Genomic DNA, 27901 nt, shown 5'->3' on the forward strand with positions numbered 1-27901 from the left:
AAAAAAAAAAAAAAAAAAATTTTTTTTTCTTAACTTTTAAAAAAGTTTGAAAGATGAAGAAGAGATAGACACATGATCAGCATGAAGAATGAGGGGTAATATCTCTATGGCAAGTACAGACATTAAAAAGTAACTTTTTTAAGGTAGTAAGAGTGTATTTATTACCTTAAAAGAAATGTACAAATTCCTCAGAAAACACAAAGTCTGAAACTTAACCAGACTGTATACGAAATTACATTTAAAAACATATCATGTCCAAGTGCAGTTTATCCCTGAATGCAAAGTTGATTTGATATCCAACAAATAATAGTCTAATTAACTACATTAACAAACTAGAATATAAAAGGCAAATGATCCAGAATAAAGAATTCTTACAACTCAATAATAAGCCTAGTTTTTAACCAGGGGTATGGCTATTCAAGAGCAAGATGAGGGAAATACTTCTGTGATGACAGAAATGTTCTATACCTTTAAAAGTATCAATATCAGGCTGGGCATGGTGGGTCACACCTGCAATCTTGGCACTTTGGGAGGTCAAGGCAGGTAGATCACTTGAGGTCAGGCGTTGAAAACCAGCCTAACCAACATGGCGAAACATCCCCGTCTTTACTAAAAATACAAAAATTAGCCAGGCATGGTGGCGTGTGCCTGTAGTCCCAGTTACTTGGGAGGCGGGGCATGAGAAACACTTGAACCCAGGAGGCAGAGGTTGCAGTGAACTGAGATGGCACCACTGCACTCTGGTCTGGTCAACAAAGCAAGACCACGTCTCGAACAAACAAACAAAAGTATCAAATATCTTGGCTGTGATATTGTACTACAGTTTTACAATGATAGTTGCCACTGGGAAAAACTAGTTTAAGGGTATATGAGGTCTCTCTTATTTTTCTTAAAACTGCCTGTGAATCCACAATTATTTAAAAATAAAAAGGATAATTTAAAACAATGGCAAAAAAATTCATAAGCACATAAAAAGCACATTAAAAATAAGTTCTCTGTATCACTGGGTATTAGGAAATGCAAATTCCAATAAAAATGAGATAACAATATGTATTTCATAGGCAATTAGGTTATGATTCGATGTAGAGAAACTTGGTAAAACATTGGAACATACTCTTTTCTACCATTACATGTGGAAAAGGAAGGAATCAAAATAAATGGAGATCAACAAGAAAGTCAGATTCTAGAGAAAAAGAACAAGTGTTTCAATATTTGAAGTTGAAATGTCATCTAAAATATCCTGAAATCCTATGGAACTGAACTTGAATGTGAGCTGAACTTCCCCTATCCTACCAACCCCGTTTTGGCAGTCAGTGAAGTTTAATTTTAATGCAAAATTCTCTGCTAACTTGAAAGTGTTTTAATTATAGAATATAACAAGGATATAGAAAAATATAGAAAATAGCACAATAAAAAGTATACTCACACATGAATTATGCCAAAAATTAACATTTTTGTCATGTTTGCTGTAAACTTTTTTGTGTGGTTACTTCTTGTTCTGATTATTACTTATTTTATTTTATTGCATTTTAGGTTTTGGGGTACATGTGAAGAACCTGCAAGATTGTTGCATAGGTACACACGTGGCAGTGTAATTTGCTGCCTTCTTTCCCATCACCTATATCTGGCATTTCTCCCCATGCTATCTCTCCCCAACTCCCCTCCCCCCCGCTGTCCCTCCCCTATTTTCCCCCAACTGACCCCAGAGTGTAGTGTTCCCCTGCCGTGTCCATGTGTTCTCATTGTTCAACACCCGCCTATGAGTGAGAACATGCAGTATTTGGTTTTCTGCTCTTGTGTCAGTTTGCAGAGAATGATGGTTTCCAGGTTCATCCATGTCCCTACAAAGGACACGAACTCATTGTTTTTTACGGCTGCATAGTATTCCATGGTGTATATGTGTTTGTTATTGCTGCTGCTGGAGCAAATAAAACTTTACAGACCTCAGTGAATCCCCACTGTGCACCAATTTGCATGTCCTTGTCTTACTCTGATACAGCCAGTACTCTGATTGTTTTACTTTGCATGTTCTAAGCATTTTCAAGATCATAAGCAATGCTGTGATGAGCATTAATGGGAATGACTTCTCCATGTAAACATGTGAGAGTCTTCCTAGGGAACCTTAAAGTGAAATTGCAGATTTGGGGGGTATATACAGCTTCAGTTTTACTAGTATCTCTTAAACACATACCTATCTTATGATCCAGCACTTCTTTTTTAAGTTTAATAGACATTTATTCCTTTAGTTGAACAACCTCTACACAATCAAAATGTATGACTTAAGATCTTTTCTTTTTTTGAGAAGAAATTTAGGTCTCAAGAACTTTTATGAACTTGCTATGAGTACTTGGAAATAAATTAACTGAGCTTTCTGAAACCCCTAAAGAAGACACGAGAAAACTGGTTCAGAGAAATGAGCATTTAAATTATATCAGCAAAGTCAAAATTCAGAATTGAGCAATACCTTGTCTACATTTCCTTTCACTCAAATTTACCTTGGAAAACAGTAGCCTAGTCTCCCGGAAGACATGATGCAAACAGAAATGCAACAGGGTGGTATACTTACTGTGAAAGTGGGCGCACAAGTGATGGCCCAACCTTGGGGAATGGTAAGGATTTTTAGGGTAGTTTGGCCAGAAACAAGAGAAATAACTGCAGAAAACACATACAGTTGGAAACCATGCACATGTACGACTTTTTCTACATCCTACGGGAGTGGGAAGAGTGGGTAACCCAAGATGTTTTTAAGACTGACTAGAAGAAGAATGAGGTATTTATAGTCAACTACTTTCCCCATTAATGTGACTGAAGGGATTCATAATGATCACGAACTAGTGTTACAGTTAAGTATTTTAAGGTTGACTTCTAAGCTCACACTTGAAATGTATTTATCTAATGGACACTGGCTCACCAACTTCCCCTGCTGGCACTGATTGCTAGCTTACCAACATTAAGACCAATACTTTTGTCTAACATTCAATTTCAAAACATACCAGTGTTAATGGCACTACCACTAATCATTGAATGCTATGAAGCCAAGGCACTGAACCAGGGGCTTTTACCTTTTACGTGAACTGAAAATGGTACTGTGGAGACTGAGGCAATTTTATTCAGGCTAACCCAAATTTGTGCCCGTAATTTTCTAAATATAATCATGACATAGTTAACATGTCCTCCTCCCACCCTACAATTTCTAAAGCAAAGCCCAATTTACAAAGTCTGTACCTGTCAAACTAAAAAACACCCAGCCACTTGAAAGTAAACCAGCAGGGCATTGCCATCACCCCAATAAAGCTGCAGGTTTCATCACATGCACCAGACAAATCTACAGGACTAGTTTCAGTATTTCTCTTTTAAAAAACTTATTTTAAGCCTATTATATCACACAGTATGTTTTCTACACTGACATATAACTTCCTAATAAGATAAAACAAAGACAAAAAAGTTTATCTTATTAGAAACAAGATACACCATCACTTACTGTCTTCAAACATTATTGCACTTTAATTGGACAAAGCATTCATGAAACAGTCTGCAGACTAGTTTTAACAGAAAAACAACACCTGTAAGCAGACACGACTGTCCTAAATTGTTTATTAGTTATGAATTTTACAAACTTTACTTATATTAGCGGTAATGGTGGGGCTGGAGAGTATTGCGCCTTCTACAAGCTGCCTGGTGAGGACCACCAATAAGTGTGGTGGAACTTATGGCCCTTTCCAAGGCTGCGGCTCTTTTGGCCTACATATGTCAGCCCACTCATCTTCTTGTGCTTGTGGACTAGTTTGGTAATCCATTGGGTGTCAAGATTTCTTCTGATAGCTTTATGGAATGGATCAATGAGAATAACCTCAAAAAGTTTATATGTGGAATCTTCACCAACCCAGTAAGAATTCAGGGCTCTTAGAGTCCCACAGTGGCATCCAACTTGCTCCTCTGCAACAGGCTGAAGACTTTGAGCAAACTTTAGCTGGTTAACACCATGATGGACAGGGTTGCCGTAAGATGCACCCTTAGGAGCTGGGCGTTTTGGGCCACCATGGCAAACACGAATCCTATATATAATGTAACCTTGCTTGGCCTTGTAGCCCAGTTGGCACGCTTTATCAGGCCAGGTGGGGCAGTGAGCCCTGTGGAAAGCAGAGAGCTAGCAGTACTGCCAGCAGCCGACCCTCAGAGGAAAGCACATAACATCAGACTGCTCCTTCCTCCATAGCTCCTGGATGTACTCGCATGCACCCATCTTGGCTTACCTGATGGCTGTCGCCAGATGGAAAGGGATCCAGCAATTCTATTATTACTTCTATACTCAAGAGAAATGAGTGTATTTGTCCATGAAAATACAATTTGAAACGTACACAGCTTTATTAAAAATAAAATTAAACTGAAAAAAAAGAATGCCCACAACAAAATAATGGATATGTATATACTGTGGCATATTCATACAAAAGAATAGCACATAACAATATAGAAGAACACACTAATGATGCAATAACAGAAATGAATCTCACCAACACTGTTCTGAACAAAAGAAGCCAATATAAGAAAATGCACAGTAATTTTTAAAAAGGCAAAACCTAATCTAGATATGAGAGATGTCAGGATAACAATTAACTCTGGTTGGGTTGGGGTATCGATCAGGAAAGGGCATAAGGGCATCATCTATTATACTAGAAATATTCAATATCTTGATCTGGGTGGTAACACAAATATAGAATGTAAATTTCACTAGTTTTCCTTTAAAATTTGTGTGCTTTACATGCATATTATACTTCAATTTAAAAATTTTTTTAAAAATCGTACTCGTTTTTAATTCCTTATTAAAAGTTATATTTAAAAAGTTGAGTAAATCAATGAAAATATTATTTCTCATAGTATTTTACTGAAAACAAGAACAAAGAAATGTCTATATTCGCACCAAAAGGTCAGGCTACAAAAACAAAAATGAATTCATGGGACTATATTAAACTAAAAGCTTTGCACAGCAAAGGAAATAATAAGCAAAATGAAAAGGCAGCCTCTAAATTGATATAAAATATTTGCAAACCATGTATCTGATAAAGAGCTAATATCTAAAAGATATAAAGAACTCACACAACTCAACAGCAGAAAAACAAATAATCCCATTAAAAAATGAGCAAAGGATCTGAATAGACATTCTTCCAAAAGATACATAAATATGGTCAACAAGTATATGAAAATGTGCTCAAAATCGCTAATTATCAGGGAAATGCAAACCAAAATCATCACACCAGTGTAATGGTTATTATGAAAAAGACAAAAGATAACAAGTACGGGAGGGGGTGCAGGAAACGGAACCCTTGCACACTGTTAATGGAAATGCAGATTTCAGCCACCACAGTGAGAGACAATATATAGATTACTAAAGAAATTAAAAATAGAACTAGAGTATCATCTCACAATTCCCCTTCTGGGCGTAAGGAAAATGAAATCACCACCTCATAAAGACAGCTGCACTCCCAAGTTCACTGGAGCACTATTCAGAATATCCAAGACACAGCCAGAGAGTCCATCAACAGACAAATGGATAAAGAAAATGTACGTACAGTCATTTGCCACATAACAATGTTTCGGTCAATGCCAGACTACAGATACAAAGATGGTCCCAGATGATTACAAGAAAATTCCCATCACTAGATGTTGTAGTCATTGCAGCACAACACAATATTCATGTGTTTGTGGTGACTTTATCAAGTAAAAAAGTTCCAGTAAGCCAAAGGTAACTGATTGTTAAAGAAAAACATTTTCTATAAATGTAGTGTAGCCGACATGTCCAGTATTTATAAAGGCTACAGTAGTGTACAGCAATGTCCTGGTCCCTCACATTTACTCACCACTCACTCATTGCTACAATCAGTACCACTTCCGGTTCCATTCATGGACATGCCCTATGCAGGTGTGCCTTTTAATATCTTTTATACTGTATTTTTCCAGTAGCTTTTCTATGCTCAGATAAACAAATACTTACCATTGTGTTACAACTGCTTACGGTATAGAGTAACAATGCTGTACTTGTTCATGGCCAGGAGCAACAGACTATACCACACAGCCTAGTTGTGTAGTAGGCTACACTATCTTGGCTGTGTAAGTATACTCTATGTTGTTTGCATAATGATAAAACCGCCTAACAATGCATTTCTCACAATGCTTCCCAATTGTTAAGTAGTGTGTGGTTGTATAAACAAAGGAATATTGTTCAGCCTTAAAAAAGGAGACCTTGACATTTGGCACAATGTAGGTAAACCTGGAGATTATTCTAAGTGAAATAAACCAAAGGAAAAAAATATTTCACGATCTCACATATATGTGGAGTATCTTTTTAAAAAGTCAAATACACAGAGATAGAGGATATTACAATGGGAACCAGGGGGTGGAGATGGGAAATGGGGAGATATGGGTCAAAGTTGCAGATATATAGGATGCAGTCTAGAGATCTAATGTATAATATGAGGACTATAGTTAATGATATTGTATTCAGAATTTTTGCCAAAGGAATTTTTGCCAAAGGAGAGTATCATTGCTCTTGCCACAAACAATAAAGGGGGTAACTGTGTGAGATGACATATATGCTAATTTACTTGACTACAGTAGCCAATTCTCTATGTATATGTATTAATATATCAAAACATCAACTTAAATATACACACAAAAAATAAATTTGTATGTTCTGTACTCTTTCCACAATGGTCAAGATTCCTTAAATCTTACTTGAAATTATGGTCATATTATGTAAGAGGCAAAAACATGATTTAAGGGAATATGAGAGAAGGGTAAAGATAATATAAAAGCCCTACTGAAAATGAGGAGAAAACAAAGTGTCTGTACTCTTATAAAGAGTGAAAGCCCTGCCCCTGCCCCCTTTTCCTATAGACCCCAGCAAGGAGACTGGAAGAATCCTGAGAAAGAATCCACCCAAAACAATGGCCTACAGGGACAGAGTCCCAGAGAAAGAGACTATGTTCAGCAAGGCACAATAAGTCAGCCCTGCCCACACACAGAACTTCCAACTGACTTCTTAGTGCTTACTCCTACAGATGAACAGATCCATCAGGGCCAGCAGCTGCTCCAGGAAAGACAGGAGTCCAAAAAGAAAACCCAGTAAGTTTAAATGTATTTTGAGCAAATTTTCAGTTCTGCTGAAGTATTGGGGGTCAAATCAGTGATTGGTACACACACACAGACAAAAAAAAAAAAAACACAGGGCAATGATGTGCTACAGAAATAGTAAAACATGTTCAAGAAAGGAAATGCAATTATCCTATAGTACACAGCTGAACTAAAATAACATCAAAAATAATAATGTAAAAACTGAGTTAACCAAAAATGCTAATAAGATTGAAAAAGGAAAAAGTCTGTGTGCCGGCAAGTGGTGCTGGGAACCCAGAGGGAACACATGTGGTATGCAGGAAGAACCAATGACCATCTTCCATCTTAGGACAACAATAGTTAATATCTAAAACTGAAAAATCAAAAAAATCACAATATGAGTATGTTATTTAGAAACATGGACAGAACTGAAAGCATCTGCCTTAAGGGAATGGGAAACAGAAATAGGGTGAACATGGGTCTGTTATTTTTCTCGGGCAATAAAGCAACACTCCCGTTCTCTCTCCCTCTTCCTCTTTCTTACTCTCCTTCATTCTTTTTCATTCTTTATTTTTATTCTTTTTTATTTCTTTCTCTTTCCTTCTTTTTTCTTTTTTTTACTTAAAAAAAAAAAAACCTCATACCTCCATATAAGTTTTAAAACTACATGTGTATTACTTGGATGCAAATAAATAAATAAATGCCAAAGAAGATAAAACCAACTTGGGAATGAAACTCTCCAACAAGGCCAAAATTTAAAGAGTTAAATTATGTTATGTTCTTTAAAAAATATAAATAAAACAATGGATTTCTCAGACTCCCCTTTTGGTCTTGTTTTATTCTCTAATTCCATATGCATGAAGGAAACCTGTTTGACCATTTCTGCCACAATGAAAAAGTGGAAATAAAATGCTTAAGAAAAATGAACTCAATATTAGCAAAAACATTTGTATCACTTACTAAAGAACCATTTTGAGAGAGTTTTTAATAGTGCTTAATAGTCATTCTGGGGGGGGGAAAAAAAAAGCACTGCTTCATAAATCTGAAAAAGGCATATCATTTCTAATGCAGGTTCTCACAGGAACATCTACCAGAAAGAAATGCAAAGACCATAGTAAATCTTATGTAGGGACATGTCTGTTCTGTGACTCTAACTCTAATCCAATTATTGGTAACTTACCACTTCATGAATGGATCTGTTGAAGCCATCATCTTCTGTAAGGATCAACAATATTATAAGGGCCATATACACATGGTGAGAATTCCTTTCTTCAACATGATACAGAATCTCAAGAATTGGTAAAACCTAGAGAATAAAAATTATAATTGACTATTTCAATACTTCATTATAAATCCAAATGTTTTAAATCTTTACAATTTTATTTTATATTTGCTTTAATATCATAATTATATTTTTCATTAGAGAAAACCATATAAACCCATTTCTGATTAATGTACTTTCCATACGTATAGTTAAGATACCAGTAGAGCAAATCATCACTAACTCTGTGAAGGTCTCTGAAGATCTAACCAACATAAAGGTTGGATCTGCAAGGACCATTTAGGCTCATGGTTTGTTTTGAAGATTTTAAGAAGTCACATAGCCTTCTCCCAACTTAACTAAAAAGTGGGAGTAGAGGGGAGAGCACAGCTGCTCAGAAGTTAACATTTTGTTTTATGTGCTTAGCACCACTTTTTAAAGCTAACAAGTAAAAAATATATTTCAAGAAAGATATTTAAAACAAACATGTAATTAAACAGACTCTTGCAACCCAAGGTGCGTTTTCTCAACATATGTATTAAGATCTGCTCTTCACTGTATCTGTCAAACATTTCATTTCATAATGCCATTTACATGCGGACCAACTGTGCTTATTTCAAATCATTACTTTGACACCTTCAATTTGTTCAATTTGTTCCTTCTTTACTAAAGTAAGGAGGTTACTAAAAGTATTTATTAAAGATGGGCAGACTAGCTACATAGCATGTCTTGTATGAAACCATGAACACTAACTACTGAATGCTAGAAAATAAGCAAAAAAAATTTTTTCATTGAAATCAAATAATACGTGTAATAAGTAAATTATTTATACATACAAGTCCCTAAAGCACAGGCTGATATGCAAAGCCCACCAAAATGGGCTGACATGCTGCACACTGGGGCATACGTGTTTTGGCAGGCACACCTATCACAGGAAGCTTTTAAAATGTGGCACTGGTATGTTTTATTCTTTCACAAGTTGTAGCTAAAACTTCCCCTAATTTGTGAAGTTCCGTGCATGAGCACTACTAAATTCCAGGAACAAAGTCTATCAGTCACCAAGCAGTCATTGCTCCTTCTCTTTTCCCAGGCATTCTTATCTTTGGAGTTCCTTCTGACACCGTGTCAAACATGATACACTGTACTCACAGTCCACATTACCTAGTAAGCAGTTATATTTTATAGTCATTTAACTCAACATCTGTTAATTCTGATTCTGGAGTTTTCAATACGCCACATAACAACATTTCCATTAATAATGGACAGACAACATATAATACTTTGTAGTTGTATGGTCTTGTAAGATGATAATACCATATTTTTACTGTACCCTTTCTATGTTTAGATACACAAATGCCATTGCATTACAAATGCCTACAGTATTTAGTATGGTCACATGGTATACAGTTTATGGCCTAGGAGCCACAGGCTACACCATAAAGCCTAGGTGTGTAGTTAGGCTATACAACCTAGGTTTGTGTAAGTACACTCTATATGATATTTGCACAGTGACAATATCACCTAATAAAACATTTCTCAGAATGCATCCCCACATTAAGCAACTATAACTATATATTTTATGCCATGTTTTTTATTTTGCTAAGCCTGAAGGAAGCACATCTTATCCACAGTATGTAATATCAATAGAGTACTGAAAATATTCTTGAGACTCTGTACTTTACAAGTCACACAAATAAATGGTATATTCAAAGAATTAATAATATAAAAGTAAGTAACGGGTCCAATGAGTCTATGTCAGAATAGTACTTCATTCTTTTAAATATTTTTATCGAGATACAATTTACAGATTATACAATCCATTTATAGTGTGTAATTCAGTGGTTTACAATATATCCATAAATGTATAATCACCATAGACAACTCGAAAAATTTCATTACTTCAAAAAGAAACCCCACACTGTTTAACTATCACCTCCCCCAGTCCCTTATCTGCCCTGCCCAAAGGAACCACTTTCTGTCTCTATAGATTTCCCTATTCTGGATTTCTGCATGAATAGAATCATAGACTATGTAGATTTTTGTGACTGCCTTCTTTCACTGAACATGTTACCAAGGTTTATCCATGTTGCGGTATGTATGAGGATCTCATTCCTTTTTATGTCAAGTAATATGTCATTGCATAAACACATCACATTTCACTTGTCCATTCTTCTGTTGACTAACATTTGAGCTGTTTTCCTTTTCTGCTATTATGAACAATGCTGCTATAAACACACAAGTTTTCCTGCAGGCATATACTCATTTCTCTTGGATATACATGTAGCCTTGGAATTGCTGAATTATATGGTAACTGTTTAATTGTTCCAGGAACTGCCAGACTGTTTCAAAGCCATTGCACTATTTTACATTTCCACCAACAGTGTAAGAGAGATTAGATTTCTCCACATCCTCACTTCTTATCTAACATTTTATCCTAGGCATCACAGTGGGAGTAAAGTCGTATTTCACTGTAGTTTTGATTTACACTCACCTGATGACTAATGTCAAGTTTTTATTCATGTGTGTATTACTAACTATTTGTGTATCTTCCTGGCAGAAACGTTTATTCAGATTTTTTATCCATTTTTCAATTGGACTGTCCTTATACTATTGAGTTTTAAAAGTTCTTTATATATTGTAGATACAGTTCCTTACCAGATAAGTGATCTGCAAATATTTTCTCACATTCTGTGGGCTGTTTTTTCACTTTCTTGATGGTCCTTTGAAGCACAGAAGTTTCTATTTTGATGCAGTCCAATTTACCTGTTTTTTCCTTTGTTGCTCATGCTTTTGGTGTTACATCTAACAATCATTTGCCAAATCCAAGGTCATGAAGATTCACCCCCATTTTCTTCTAAGAGAATTACAGTTTTAACTCTTTTTAGGTCTTTGACCCATTTTGAATTCATTTTGTATATGGGGTGAAGCAAAAGCTGAACTTTCATTCTTTCTCAAGTAGCTACACAGTTGCACTAGTACCATTTGTTGAAAAAAACTATTCTTTCCACGTTGGTCTTGGCACCCCAGCTGTAAAAGAGTTGATGATAGGTATATGGGTTTATTTCTAGACTCTCAGTTCAACTCCACTGATGTATTATATCTATCTTTGTGCCAGTACCATGCTGTATTGATTAGTGTTGCTTTATAGTAAGTTTTGAAATCAGGAAGTATGAGTCCTCCAAATTTGCTCTTTTTCAGGCTTGTTTTGGCTATTCTTGGTCCTTTGTAATTTTATATGAATTTTTAAATCATCTTGTCAATTTCTATAGAAGTCAGCTGGGATTCTGATAGGTATTATGCTCAATGTGTACATCAGTCCGGGGAATATTTCCATCTTAACAATGTTAAATACTATGATCAGGGCTGAGTATGGTGGTGCATGCCTGTAATCCCAGCACTTTAGGAGGTCAATGTGGGAGGACTGCTTGAGTCCAGAAGTTTAAGACCAGCTTGGGCAACACAGCAAGGCCCTAGCTCTATTTTCTTTAAGTGTTGTGATCAATGAATTCTGTTTTCCCATTTCTTTTAATAATATTTTGTAGTTTTCAGAGTTTAAGTTTTGTACTTCTTTTGTTAAATTTCTGGTGCTATTATGAATAGAACTATTTTATTAACTTCATTTTGGGATTGCTCATATATAAAAATACAATTTTTTGCGTACCGACTTTTTATACTGATCCAGTATCATGCAATTTTGCTGAACTCATCTATTAATTCTACTAGTTTTTTAGTGGATTCCTTAGGATTTTCTATATATAAGATAATGTCATCTGCAAATACAGATAATTTTATACCTTGCTTTCCAATCTAGATATGTTTCATTTCTTTCTCTTGCTCAAATGCCCAGGCTAGAACTCCACTAAAATGTTGAATGAAATGGTGAAAAGCAGATATCCTTGTTTTGTGGATGATCTTAGGGAGAAAGAAAACATAGTCTTTTACCATTAAGTATGATCTGAACTGTGGGGTTTTCATAGCAGCCCTTTATTAACTGGAGGAAGTTCCCTTCTATTCCCAGTTAATTAAGTATTTTTATTTAAAAAAAAAAAAGTGACGATTTTGTCAAATGATTTTTCTGGATCTATTTAAATAATCGTATGATTTTTGTTTTTTACTCTGTTGATATGACTGACGTATCACAGTAACTTTCAGAGGTCTAATCAAGCTTACATCCCTGGGATAAATCCCACTTGGATACAGTATATAATTACTATTATAATTACACTTCAATTCTGAAAGAACTCTCTTAACTGAGATCTGAAAAACTACTAGGAGTTACCTGAGAAGAGGAACAAGGAGAAAATTCAAAGGAGAAGTATTCTAGAGAGAAAACCAAGTCTAAACCTAGTTAGGAGATAGGTTAGATTGAGAGAAATTAAATTAATTCATTATGATTAAATAAAGAATACAAAGAACATATGGCAAAGAGATGAGATCCAAAACGGAAGCTGTGGCAAAATTATAAAGTGTCTTGTTAGCTACATTAAAGAGTGAGAGCTTCAACCTGAAGGGACCGTGGAGCCAAGAAAGTACTTTAAAAGTAGGGAAGTGACATTATCAGATGTGACTCTAATCAACTCACTCTGGAAACGGTAAAAAAGTGTTATAGAATAGCAAGACAGAAAGCAGGAAAACCGGTTAAAGATGTTGCAATAATTGAAGCCAGAGATGAAGGCAGTTTAAACCAAAGGAATGGAAATCAGGAAAAAGAACACTAAAACATTCCAAAGACAATAAGAAAATAAAAAAGATTTGGTTGGATATGGGGAAATGAAACAGAGGAGTCAAAGCTTTTGCCAACTATGAATGGCTTACTGTGATACGGAATACAGGAGTAAGAGAAGGAAGGGCAGGAAAAATAATGAGCCCAATTTTTACGTTTGGTTTAAGATGCCTATGAGACAGCCACTGGGAAATGTCTGGGGCAGCTGGATACATGGATATAAGACAAAGGCAATCAGGACTGCAAACATAGAACTGAAAATATATGGCTCATATAAACAGGAACATATACACTGGCAGCATATGGCATTGAATTTGCTTAGATGTTTTAGGGAGAAATACAGAGAAAAAACAAAAAGGAGGACAGAACCCTGCAGTAGGACACATTTATTTAAGGACAAGGGAAAATAATACACAAAAGAGAGAGAAAAGCAGTAAGCATAGAGGTGGGAAAACCCGCAGACTAGAATGATCAGAAACCTAATGTGTATATATATATATTTTCTTTTTTTTTTTTTTTTTATAATTAATTTGTTTGCTAAGGTATATATTTATAGATGTATGACCTGCATGTTTGGGCCCCCAAAATTCGTATGTTGAAACCCTAACCCTCAAAAGGTCACTATAAAGAGGCAGAGCCTTTGGGAGGTGATTAGGTAATAGGGGTGGAGCCCTCGTGATGGGATTAGTACCCTTATAGGAAGAGACAGGAGAGAGCTTGCTTTTTTGCCACTGCTCACGGCCATGTGAGGACACAGTAAGTACAGCTAGTGCTTGACTTACGACCATGATTGGTTCCGACAGGCCGGTCGTAACACGATTTGGTCGTAAGTTGAGTGGGCTATATGTACAGTACTGTGAAATGATGTTATAAAAATCTTTAAGTCATATTTTATCATAATTTTCTTTCATTATTGTTACATAATTTTCTTTGTTCATTTTATGCCATTTGTATCATCTCTACACCATTTTGCGGAAGCTGGTCCGCACTGCCGTACGCCCAGCTGGGCAACGTTTGTGCTGCCAGACGCGGAGCAGCTGTGGCTAGCGATTGTGGTCGTAAAGTTGAATGGTCGTAAATTGCATAGGTCGTAAGTCGATCAATGCCTGTAGATGACTATTGACAAACCAGGAAGCAGGCTAGCACTGGACACCAAGGGGCTGATATCTCTATCTTGGAAATCCCAGCCTACACAACTGTGAGAAATAAGTCTCTGTTATTTAAGAACCAGTCTGTGGTATGTTTGCTAAGCAGTCAGGACTGACTAAATTCTGAACTAAGCCAGAACTGACTAAGACAAAGGTATTCAGCAGTTTAAAGAATAAAGAGATGAACAGTGTCATATGCAGCAGTGCGGTCAAATAAGATAATGATGAAACATGCCCAAAGATTTACTAACAATTATGAGCTGCTGATGAGGGAGCTGTAGGAACAGATGTTACCTCACACAAGGTAGAAAAGTGCACAAGAAGTAAAGGCAAAGAATGTGGTTCAAGGCTTTTAAGAAACTTAGCATGAAAAGGAAAAGAGAAAAGGGCTAAACAAATACTTTTCCTTTTTGATGTTTACATAAAAACCACACTCAGAAAATAAAGGACTATTAGTTCATCTAAAACAAGATATAAAGATCCCATGTCATTTCTTTTACAATTAATGACAAATCATAATCACTGTAAACATTAATCTCATTTTCTAAGTGTGTCTTCAGTGAAGTCTCAAATGAGTAAGATATCAAAATGACAAGAGCTGCATATCTGCAATATCTGTGCAGGCTCAAGGCTTGACCCAAAAGCAGTTGACTACTAGAGGCCTAAGGGAAATACCAGCCTAATCTCTGCTGGACTAACGCAAACAGAAATTGAAAGAGCAACTAACTCACAATGCCCTGATTACGGAAGTTACAAGCAACGCTGTGTTGAAGTGACTATATATTTATTTTCCAAGATCTCTTCCTTAAGGAATTTCCCTCTACCCTTGTGGGGTAGACTTCCACAGTCATTGGTCAAATAAGTGGATACACAACCTTTGGAGCCCTTCGTGAAATATTTCTGAAGTAGTCATATAATCTTTCTTCCTTTTAGCTTATGAGCTGCAATATGGACATATGTCCAAAGTTGCTGCTGACCACCTCTCTCCCCACTTGTAAAGTGTGTGCCTGAAAATAAGGCCAAAGCTACAGAAGGCAGAGGCAAAGGATGGAGAGGCCAAGCCTGGATAATATCATTTAGCCCCTAGGACCAGCTATGACTGAAGCCAAAAAAAAAAAAGGCACAAATTTTTCATTTGTACAAATATATTTCTGTTTATGTAGGCATAAGTGGGTTTGTTACAACTAAAAGAATCATGATTATCTCAAATGTCTAGCTACTTTCCTTGGTAATCATTTGCTTGTGGTAAAATATAAAAATTGTGTTCACATCCATAATGAGTTTTTCTAAAAAAATGCCCTCTTAAGTCCGGTTCTTAATATTCACGGACTTGGATTCACCCCAGACACTAATCAGAGACATAAAAAGAAAATGCAAGTCATTGTATTGTTATTCTAATAGATACCAATTGAGAATGTACCATAAGAAGTTATACCAGATTAATGAACTTGTATTAAATTAAAACAAGTCAATCAGTAGTGAGTCAGACCATCAATAGAAAGCATCCAAATCAGCCAACACCTGACGCTGAATAGAGGCAGGTCTATCTCCAGTCTTACAGGATTTACACACAATAAAGTATTTCTTACAAACACTGTCATCTGTCAAACATTACCTTCTTAATGTCAAAGACTGCAGAATAAAAAGATTGATAACCACAACAACATCAGATCAGCACAGTAAATTTCCTACTGATAATATATTTTCTAATCAAAGCCTTAGCATATTTATTATAGAAGAAAGGCAAAAGGACACATGGGGCATAAATTAAGAAATTATCCAACAAAATCAGAACAAGTAAACAAACACCAGCCTCCAAAAAAACTACAACACAAAACCTTTTAACTTTTCACCGGGCACATCACCAAACACAGAGGCAGCTGCTCCCTGCACCATCTTATATACCCGCATCCTTACCATACAACTTTCTGAAACAGGTGATGACACAGGCTTCCTGCTTAATGCCAACATTTCCCTTAGAATACATCACACTCAGAATTGTCTCTAGGCCTATACACACTCATCCGGAAATATGCCTTCTCTTTACAGGATTTTACTCATATGAGCAGTGTACTTTCACACTCAATTTGCTATTTAAGCAATGCTTTCCACATAGACCTGACGTGGAGAGACAGACGCGTTCAGCACACTTTTTGTTTTTAGTGTCAATATGATGCAGAATATGTTCAATGAATTCTAATATTCCATGTTTCTTCACTATTTACACGGTATTTTACATTTAACACTGAAAAAATGGTAATCAAATACTGGGAGAGTCCTGCTATCAACCTGTAAAAACTGATACAGAGGGGACATTTCATTGCTATCAACCAGCTACCAGCTATTTCGAGAATGTTCACATTTTTATGAATGTATTAAGGGTCCATAGTTATCTACATACTATGTATTTCAAACAACATTAACACCTTGGTGAGATAGCCTACTCTGCCCTTCATAGAAACACTGATGTTTGCACATTAGTCATAAAGGAAATTAATTATTGCTTACAGGAGTTTTTGTTTATGAACAAAAATTTGAGAACTAATTTCACTCATGTAGCGATGGATGGTATAATTTAAGTGATATCTGACAAAGGTATCTTAAAATGACTATCACACTCCAGGGAGTAAGTTCAGACAGTCCTAAAGTCTAAGCCTGACAAAGGGGATAGGATATTTGGGCAGCTGAGCTGAAACATCACTTTTCTTTCAGCATTCTCATCAGGAATATGCTGCAATTGTAACGAGTGACATGAACTTGGTGTGCAGGCACTTAGCAGATGGAAGGGACCAAGGTGATTTAAAAATCTCCTTGAGAATTGCAGAGGTTCTTGGAAGACTCAAACAGGCTGAATCCTGGGCAACAGGTGGCTGTTAAAGATTGTAAGGACAGGGAAGTGTATCAAGCCAGCCAGGGATGCTGCTGTGTCCTGCTCTTGAAGGCCACCTCCACATGAACTGTCTCTTAGGCTGGAGAAGCTCCTACCCTCTGTCTGTGTCTAGATCATCACATTTGTGGCAATCAGGCAAATATACTTGTCGTCTTGGGAAAAGAAGTGTTTCTTCAAAATACTACAAAATACAAATGCATGGAACGTTTAGTATGATACTTACAAGATTTTCCATATCTGTGCGAGCCAACATGTATGTTCTAATATTACTATTTTGATGGAGCAATGTATACAAGAGGAGAGTTGCTTGATCAGATGTCTGCTGTTCACAAAGAGCTGTGTACAAACTATTAAAGTTGATCTGGAAGGCATGTGGAATTGATGAGGGGAAAGGACTGCTATCTGGAATACAGAAAACAGCACATCAGTATTTTCTAGCTATGCTTTATATAAATAAAAATACTGTTAAGTAATGTGCACAACTCAATTCCCATTAATTTTATGAAAAGTCACTACATTTCAGGTTCAAAATTTTAATTTGTATAAAATTTACTTTAAAAAGAACTAAACTAAATCATATAGTTTGACTTTATTACTATTTTCCCTTAACATAGCCAAAATAAATCGGCTATAAGAACATGAACTTAAATAAACAGAATTATGAGCCAGGCAAAAGGCCCTCCCATCAATATAATTTAACCAGGACGTCGACATGAAATACTTTGTACCAAAACTAAATAACCATCAGTCCTAAATAAAGGTATAGAGAGAGAAAAGATGTAATTTCCACACAAAATGGAAAATTCTTTTAAGATAGAATTAAAAAGAAAAATTGCCTTTAAAGCTGGGTTTTCTTCAAATGAATAAATTGTGGGTGAAGTATCTACTTATATCAAACTCAGTACGGATATTCTCCAACTTACAATGGGGTCATATTCGCATAAATTAATCATTAAGTTGAAAATATTCTAAGTTGAAAATGCATTTAATACACCTAACCTACCAAATATCATAGCGTAGCCTAGCCTAATTTATTTGTATATAGCTCTAAATTGTATTAATCCAACTGAAAACAGCAGGCCTATTTTATAACAAAGTGTTGAATATCTCACGTAATTTGTCAAATATAGTACTGAATTTGTATTGCTTTTGCACCATCACAAAGTCAAAAAATCCTAAGTCCAGCCATTGCAGGTCGGGGGCCATCTGTGTATGTTCAACATTAGGCTCGATAATCAACAGAGCCCACCAAGGTTGAGACAACTACCAGAAACTTCTATAACTTTTTTTTTGTTTAAAGGAAAACTTAATATAATACAAAATATAATACAATAATTTCCAATGCAAACCTAACTGACTACAACTGCTAAGAAACTTTTTTTAAAAGTATAGTCACTGGAACAATGAAAAGCAAAAATTACAGCCTGTATTAGGAAAGTTCTTGATATTCTAAACTGACACAGCCCCTTTCCAACAGTTAAGTGGATTTGCTGAGAAACTGAAGCAACCAAGGTTAGGAAGTAAAAAAAAAAGAGAGAGATAAAGGTAAGTTCAATGGATTAAGAGAAAGTCATCATCCAATCAAATTAAATGCTGAACATGGTAGCACAAGGAGCTAATATTTTTATGTTCTAAAAAGTACCAAAAAATTTAAGCCTTTAGAACATTGAGGCATTACCAAAACAAAACAACGTGCTTTAACATTTCTAAAAGCTGTGCTCTTATGGAAAGAGAGATATGTTCTCAGATTCTCCTTTCTAAGCTTTACATTTATGAGGAGAATGCATCTAAAATGCATTCAATTTCACTATCCAGTATCCTCACTTTTCCTTCCACATTTGATATATAGGTTACTTTTTCAATACTAACAACATTGCACTTTTGCCACTTACAAAAATAATTCCTTTTTTTGTGTTTGCCTTTATATTTTTGCAAGGGATGGCAAAAGGAAGTGTTACCATGTGCTGTGAGTATGCAGATATTATGGAATCTACAGAATGCTCACCAGGGGAAGATTCTAGATACACTACACTTCTTCGAAATGGAAGCAAAGTAACATATTCACCAACCTGTATTATGCCTGACTACAAAGCAAAGACGTGTGTTGCGTGCATGTATCCACATATCTATATATTACTAGCTAGTAAATGCCATGAACCAGCTGTTAAACTAAACATTTTGTGTGTGTTATCCCTTACTTAATCCATAAAACAAATATGTCATTACTCTGATCAGTTTTATAAGGAATGTAATAGATGTTTAAAGGAATTAGGTAACTTTGCCAAGATCAACCCTGATGGATATGAACACCCTAAAGCCAACATTTTGCATCACTGTACTACATGGTCTCCCAGACCATGACCATCCCAAGCAAAGTTCAGCCCTAAATACCAACATTTGGCCTGAGCAGTAAGAGTAACAACAGTAGATACCATACACTGAATACCTGATTTGTTGCAAAATCTGGGCTAATCACTTTAAAGCTTTACCTTGCTTGGTCTTTATACAAATACTATGTGTATATATTAGGTGACATTATCTCTATTTTATAGACAAAGCTTTTGAAACTAATTGAGATGAAGCGAACTGTCAAAGGTCTCATACTCTGAAGAGATAGAGGTGTGGTCTGAACCCAGGTATGCTTGACTCTGAAACCTGCTTTCTTAACCATTAAGCCATACTGTCACCAAGAAGAGTAAGTAATGGGAACAGAAAAATAATAAGAGATATATGACTTTCTGTGTTTTAATTCATAAAATTGTTATTAATTCTCTATTGTCTTGTGTTATAGTTTGATTATGTCCTCTCCAAAATTCATGTTGAAATTTAATCTCCAATGAAATAAAGTTGAGAGGTGGGGCCTTCACAATGTGATTAGGTCATAAAGGTCCCTCTCTTATCAATAGGATGAAGGCCTTTGTAAAAAGAGGGCCCACACAGCATTCAGCCCTTTTTGCCCTTCAGTCTTTTCTGCCATGTGAAGACACAGCTAGAAGGATCCATCTTGGAAGCAGAGACAGAGCTCTCACCAGACACCAGATCTGCCAGTGCCTAGATCTTAGATTCACTTCCTAGCTTCCAGAACTGTACAGAGCTGTGAGAAATAAATGTCTTTTCTTTATAAGTTATTGAGTCTTAGGTGTTTTGTTAGAGCAGCACAAATGGACAAAGACATGCTGCAAACGATAATACCAGAATTGGTAAAGGCACAAGTAACGGGCACACTTAGTCACATCTGTAAGCAATGTGTAACAGAATAACCTGGAAGAAACAAGGCACAGGGCATCAAAAGCCTTACAAATGCTCCCATTCAATAACTGTACTTCCCACCCATCTTCATTACATTAGTGTTAGAAATGTCTTGAAAATGTGGTTACACACTGCATAATAACGTTTCAGTCAATGATAGACCACATATTCAACAATGATCCCATATGATTATAATATCACATTTTTTTTTTTGAGACGGAGTCTTGCTCTTGTCACCCAGGCTGAAGTGCAATGACACAATCTTAGCTCACTGCAACCTCCGCCTCCAGGGTTCAAGTGATTCTCTTGCCTCAGCCTCCCAAGAAGCTAGGCTTACAGGTGCATGCCACCACCCCCGCCTAATTTTTGTATAATACCACATTTTTACTGTACCTTTTCTGTGTTTAGATTGCTTAGATACACAAATATTTACCACTGTGTTACAACTGACTACAGTATTCAATACATCATCACATTGAACAGGTTTGTTGGCTAGGAGCAACAGGCTACGCCACATAGCCTAGGTGTGTAGTGTCTATGCCTTCTAGGTTTGTCTAAGTACACTATGACATTCACGCAGTGACAAAACTGCCTAATGGAACACAGCCCTGCCATTAAGTAGCACTTAACTGTACTACACGAATCTTGCTTTCCGAGTGTAACCTTTTGAGAAGAGATACTGTTTCGACATGAAGCTATATGCCCACCTTCTACTTTAGGAGTTGCTGATACCAAGTTATAGCACATGGGCAGCCCACCCCTTGTTTGGAAGTAAAGATTTATAAGAGCACAGCCATCTTGCTTGTTTATATATTACCTGTGGCTGCTTTGATGCAGCAACAGCAGAGTAAGAGATTGCAGTAGAGACTACGTGGCTCAACAAAGCCATGACCCCTTAAAGAAAAAGGTTTCCTGATTTATGTTTTAATTTTTAGTTCTATAAAACTCTAGAACACAGACTTTAACTCAAAATTTAAAACAACCTAGCATTTGGGTTTTCCAGGTTAATTCCTATCCCTAATAGGTAGTACAGACTGACCCAAATTAAGCATGTGCTGGTTTGGTTACCTCTGAAAAAAATATCAATTTAAACAGATATAAAGGATCACAGCCCTGTTCTCAGATTTGCCTGACCTTCCTGAGAATACTGACAAGAAACACTGAAGTTTTTCTCATGTTTAACCAATACGAAAAGGTACAAATGGATACTCATCTCCGAAACTATAAGACAATCAACAATATAGAATAAGCAGTACTCTCCTGATTAGAAAGAATATTAGAGAAAAAATATCACAAACCTTGTGTATTCTTGAAGGACATAATGGCCTGTCTGTAGGGGTTTGGCACATCTGAGGCATCTGTCAGATTGGCCAACACTAGCAGAAGCAGGAGACTCTGGTTGGCCAGAGGGGAAGAAAGCTCTGGAGACGCAGCCGCTTTGCTGCCCACACCACCTAGTGTGAAGACAGTCCAGAGTCCTGCTGGGGAGGAAAACACATTGTTAGGATGTACCACCACCATGAGATGAATGTATTTCTTTCTGTACAGTATTCTGTGTAATATAATACAATATTGTAATGAGCAGTTCCAAAGCGTAGAACAAAGATCATGTCTATACATTCCACAAAGCCAGAAAAATCCTCCTTTATATAAAAACTAGACAAAGATGGACTGTTTTTAAAACAAAACAGAGAAATACAGATTTTTATGATTAGTCTAAATTTTTTAAAAAAGTAAATGAAATCTAATAGAAAAATTTGCTAAAAAAAAATTAATGCAAGCCAGGTGCAGTGGCTCACACCTGTAATCCCAGCACTTTGGGAGGCCGAAGCGGGTGTACCATGAGGTCAGGACTTCGAGACCAGCCTGGTCAATACGGTAAAACCCTGTCTCTACTAAAAATATAAAAATTATCCAGGTGTGGTGGCACGTGCCTGTAGTCCGAGCTACTCGGGAGACTGAGGCAGAAGAATCACTTGAACCCAGGAGGCAGAGGTTGCAGTGAGCCAAGATGGCACCACTGCACTCCAGCTTGGTGATGAGTGAGACTCTGTCTCAAAATAAAAATAAAAATAAATGCATTATGATCAAGAGGCTTTGTCTCTAAAATACAAGAACTGTTCACCATTTTAAAACAATATTTCAATTTTTTAAAATAAAAAATATGGTCATCTCAAGAGTTTCCACATTTTCATATACATATTTAAATATATATTTTTTAAACTTAAAAACTACAAACCACTGCCCAAGGAAATAAGAGGGGACACAAACAGACGGAAAAACATTCCATGCTCATGGTTAGGAAGAGTCAGTATCATGAAAATGGCCACACTGCCCAAAGGAATTTATAGATTCAATGCTATCCCCATCAAACTACAATTGACCTTCTTCACAGAACTGGAAAAACCACCTTAAAGTTTATATGGAACCAAAAAAGAGCCTGCATAGCCAAGACAATCCTAAAGAAAAAGGACAAAGCTGGAGGTATCACACTACCTGACTTCAAACTATACTACAAAGCTACAGCAATCAAAACAGCATGGTGCTGGTACCAAAACAGAGATATAGACCAATGGAACAGAACAGAGGCCTCAGAGGCAATGCCACACATCTACAACCATCTGATCTTTGACAAACCTGACAAAAGCAAGCAATGGGGAAACGATTCCCTGTTTAATAAATGGTGTTGGGAAAACTGGCTAGCCATGTGCAGAAAGCAGAAACTCGACCCCTTCCTGACACCTTACACTAAAATGAACTCCACATGGATTAAAGATTTTAATATACGACCTAACACCATAAAAACCCTAAAAGAAAACCTAGGCAATACCATTCAGGACATAGGCATAGGCAAGGACTCCATGACTAAAACACCTAAAGCAATGGCAATAAAAGCCAAAATAGACAAGTAGGATTTAATTAAACTTAAGAGCTTCTGCACAGCAAAAGAAAGAATCATTAGAGTGAACCGGCAACCAATAGAATGGAAAAACATTTTTACAAGCTACCCATCTGACAAAGAGCTAATATCTAGAATCTACAAAGAACTAAAATAAATTTACAAGAAAAAAACAAACCCCATCAAAAAGTGAGTATATGAACAGACACTTTTCAAAAGAAGACATTTATGCAGCCAACAAACATATGAAAAAATGCTCATCATCACTGGTCGTTAGAGAAATGCAAATCAAAACCATATTGAGATACCATCTCACGCCAGTTACAATGGCGATCATTAAAAAGCAGGAGACAACAGATGCTGGAAAGGATATGGAGAAATAGAAATGCTTTTACACTGTTGGTGGGAGTGTAAATTAGTTCAACCACTGTGGAAGACAGTGTGGCGATTCCTCAAGGATCTAAAAATAGAAATGTCATTTGACCTGGAAATCCCATTACTGGCTATATACCCAAAGGAATATAATTGTTCTATTATAAAGAAACATGCACAAGTATGTTCACTGTGGCACTGTTTACAAGAGCAAAGACTTGGAACCAACCCAAATGCCCATCAACGATAGGCTGGATAAAGAAAGTGTGGCACATATACAGCATGGAATACTATGTAGCCATAAAAAAGGATGAGTTCATGTTCTTTGCAGGGATATGGATGAATCTGCAAACCATCATTCTCAGCAAACTGACACAAGAGCAGAAAACCAAACACTGCATGTTCTCATTCATAAGAGGGTGCTGAACATTGACAACACATGGACACAGGGAAGGGAGCATCACACACTGGGGTCTGTTGGTGGGTGGTGGCTAGGGGAGGGATAGCAGGGGGTGGGGATATTAGGGAGGAATAACATTAGGAGAAATACCTAATATAGGTGACGGGGGGATGGAAGCAGCAAACCACCATGGCTTGTGTATACCTATGCAACAATCCTGCAAGATCTGTACATGTACCCCATAAAGTAAATTTTTTTAAAAAAATTGAAAAATAAAAGTCTTAAGGAAAGAAAAATTCTTACAAACTAGAAAGGGAAGGACACCTCTAACCAAAAATTCATAGTGGTCAAACATTGTAAGTATTCCCATTAATATCATCAATATCAGCATGGTACTACTGACGCTCCAAGCAAAAACATTAAGGCAAAAGAAAAAAAGACCAAAAAAAAAAAAAATTAAAGAAAAAGTTTCACTATTTGCAAGCAACATGCTGGTCCACTTAGAAATCCACTGTCCAGTACAATGGCCACTAACCACTTGTGGTTACTGAGCATTTAAAGTGAGACTACTTAGCTCAAATCACATTGTGCTATGAGTACAAGATACACATGAAATTTTGAAAATACCCAAAAAAGAAAGTAAATTATCTCACTAATATTTTATGCTAAATACACACTGAAATATTTTAGATACACTGGGTTAAAGTTTTAAAATTACTTTCACCTGTTTCTTTTTATTTTTTGAACATGACCACTAGAAAATGTAAAATTACCTATGTGGCTTCTATTACATTTCTATCGGACAGAGTTAGTTGCTCTAGAATATCAAAGAGAATCAGCTGACACTCTATTATTGACACACTATTAGAGCTAATAGATTTTGGTGCACTACTATAGCTAGATGGTCAACAACAACAATAAAAATCAAAAGCTCTATATACAATAAATAATTAGAAAATATATTTAAATCCAATCAAAATAGCAACAAATCCAATAAAATATTCAGGAATAAACATAAAAGAGGACCTTTAGACTGACAGCAACAGAATTTGACTGAAGACCATATGAGATCTGAATTAATGTAAACGCATACCATGTTTCTGGACAAAAAGAGTCAATACTATAAAAAAAATCTAGGTTGGGTACAGTGGCTCATGCCTGTAATCCCAGCACTTTGGGAGGCTAAGGCAGACAGATCACTTGAGGTCAGGAGTTTGAGACCAGCCTGGACAACATGGTGAAACTCCATCTCTACTAAAAATACAAAAATTCGCTGGGCGTGGTGGTACACGCTTGTACTCCCAGCTACTTGGAAGGCTGAGGCAGGAGAATCTCTTGAACCCGGGAGGTGGAGGTGGCAGTGAGCCAAGATCATGCCACTCCACTCCAGTCTGGGCAACAGAGTGAGACTTCGTCTCAAAAAACAAATAAAACAAAACAAAACAAAACAAAAAACGTCAAATCTGTCTCTAAGTAAATCTAAAATTCAGTATAATAACCATAAAAATACCAACAAAACTTTGTTATATTTTGTAGTACAGTATAACTAAAGCACTGCTATATGAAAAAATACATAAGAAAACAATTCTGAGATTGAGCTGGGAAGATTATACATCCATTCACACAGTAAAATTTTTATAAAGCTATGGTCATGCAAAAGTGTGATTTGGCAGCAGAGCAGACACATAGGTCAACAGAAGAGAAATTAGGGTAGAACAGAGCTACATGTATTTGACAATTAAGATTATGATAAAGGTAGTATGCCAGATCAGTAATAAAAAGTAAAATTCTGTTAAGTGTTCTTGGGACAATAAAACTTTCTTAGTACTTAATTATAGAAGTATCTGTATAAACTTTGAGTTAGGGAAGCCCTTTTCTTATTCAAGAAACAACATTCAAGAATATATGAAGAACACTGATTTGACCATTTAAATATTAAATACTTTTACAAGATAAAATACATCATAAAGTTAAGGCAAGTAACATATGAGAAAGAAAACATTTATAACATGTATAGCAAAAGGATTTAAAAAAAAATCTACAAATCAGTTAAAAAAATAGTAATCCAAAATTAAAATGTGCAATAAGGAAGGCTGAGGTAGGAGGACTGCTTGCGCGCAGGAGTTCAAGACCAGTCTGGGCAACACAGTGAGACTGTGTCTCTACAAATAATAATGATTTAAAAAGAAACAGCTGGGCATGGTGGTGCATGCCTGTAGTCCCAGCTACTCAGAAGGCTGAGGCAGGAAGATGACTTGAGCCGAGGAGATCCAGGCTGCAGTAAGCTGTGACTGTGCCACTGCACTCCAACCTGGGCAACAGAACATGCCTCTATCTCAAATATGTGTGTGTGTGTGTGTGTGTGTTTATGTATGTGTATACTTACATACATCTCCAAACGATAAAAATAATTTTTAAAAATGTAATGCTGGTGAGATGACTCATGAGACTAGAAAATTTTTAAAAGAACTGATAATACTCAGTAGTAACAGCAAAGGTATAGAAAATTACCAACAGTAACAGGCCAAAGTGATATAGGACTTTTTAAAGCATATTTGGCAGTTTTCATTGAAAATACAATATACACACTCATCGACCCAGCAATTTTTTTTTTCTATACCAGGGAATACTTGAATACGTACATACAAAAGCATGTATAGGAATGTTTGCTGTGATATTGTTTATAATGGTCAAATAATGTAAACATATAAATGCTCACCAGTAACAATGGTATAACATAAGCTATGGTTAACCTATACCATAGAATACAATATAAAGAGGTAGATGTCTATGTACCAGAAAGAAAATATCTTTAAGGTATACTGTTAAGTAAAAAAAAAGCAAGTTGCAGAAAAACCAACGAAACAATTTTAAAAATCACATACCAAACCGTACAGGTAGGTATCTGTATGTACACAGACATATAAAAACATATTAAAAAAAAAAAACAAAAACAAGAAGGACCAAGTGCGCATCACACTGGTAACAGATTATCTGTGGGGGATGAAGTGGGACTGCATGGAATTCAAGGAAGACTTTTGTTTTACTTGTGTAGTTTAATTTTTTCCCCAGAAATAATATATGTGTTTCTTTAAAAATAAATGTAAAAGAATAAAATTAAAATAACAGAACAATATAGATCCCATCAGTATGTAGAACATGGGAAACCTCATCAGAAATCACTAAGTGAAAAAGGCCATTCACAAACTATATATCTATATGTATATATATGCATGCTCCATTTGTCTTAAGAACTTGCTAATATATATATCTATGCATATAAATCCATCTACAGGTCCCTGGCAGGGTCCACTGTGGACAGTGGTCATTTGTCATGGAGCAGAGTAGGAGTGAAGGTAGCTTGAGGAGGGTCTCAGATTTTGTTCAGGGTAGTATTACTCTATTGCTTGACTGTTCTACAACATAGATGTATTCAAGCAATACAAGCAATTAAAAAATAATAAGGAAGGGAAGGAGGAAAATTCCTGGTCACCAACTCTCCCAAAAATGTAATGCAAATACTTAGAAACTAGGGATACAGCCCTGAAATTTTTACTTTAACAAGAAAACAGAAAAACTCCTGATAATTTTGGAGGGAAAAATCAACATGTTAGCTCTGATTATATCAAGGACCATGGCAATGGATGTGATATTTAATTTTAATCTTTGCATATACATATTTTTATTATTTATTATAATGGGCAGGTGTCCTTTTTTATAAAAAATGCTTTTATTAAAGGAATTAAATGCTTCTGTAAAGAAATTTAAAACAATGTATTATAAAATAAGCAACTGATACTTTTGCGTCTCCTGAACACAGGCAGATACTTTTTATTTCCACTTTACATTGTA

General features: G+C 36.1%; 1 protein-coding gene and 1 pseudogene across 8 annotated transcripts in view; both read right to left on the minus strand.

Annotated features, from left to right (window-relative positions):
- The window catches only part of DYM (dymeclin), a 439642-nt gene that overhangs the window by 224034 nt on the left and 187707 nt on the right, over positions 1–27901 (minus strand). For 5 of the 7 annotated variants that reach the window (XM_032259512.1, XM_032259515.1, XM_032259509.1 and 2 more), the window contains 3 exons: positions 21677–21859; positions 17353–17531; positions 8288–8413 (listed from right to left, as the gene is read on the minus strand). In XM_032259512.1, coding sequence (XP_032115403.1) covers positions 8288–8413; positions 17353–17531; positions 21677–21859 — 488 coding nt within the window. The remainder of the gene's footprint in view (positions 1–8287; positions 8414–17352; positions 17532–21676; positions 21860–27901) is intronic. The other 2 variants (XM_032259516.1, XM_032259513.1) reach the window with 1 other exon arrangement.
- LOC116537375 lies at positions 2211–8281 on the minus strand (annotated as a pseudogene). The gene has a single exon (XR_004263094.1). The product of XR_004263094.1 is annotated as a 60S ribosomal protein L15-like (transcript).

The sequence above is a fragment of the Sapajus apella genome, unplaced genomic scaffold, assembly GCF_009761245.1.
Source record: "Sapajus apella isolate SASKATOON/1434 unplaced genomic scaffold, GSC_monkey_1.0 scaffold109, whole genome shotgun sequence".
Lineage (NCBI taxonomy): Eukaryota > Metazoa > Chordata > Mammalia > Primates > Cebidae > Sapajus > Sapajus apella.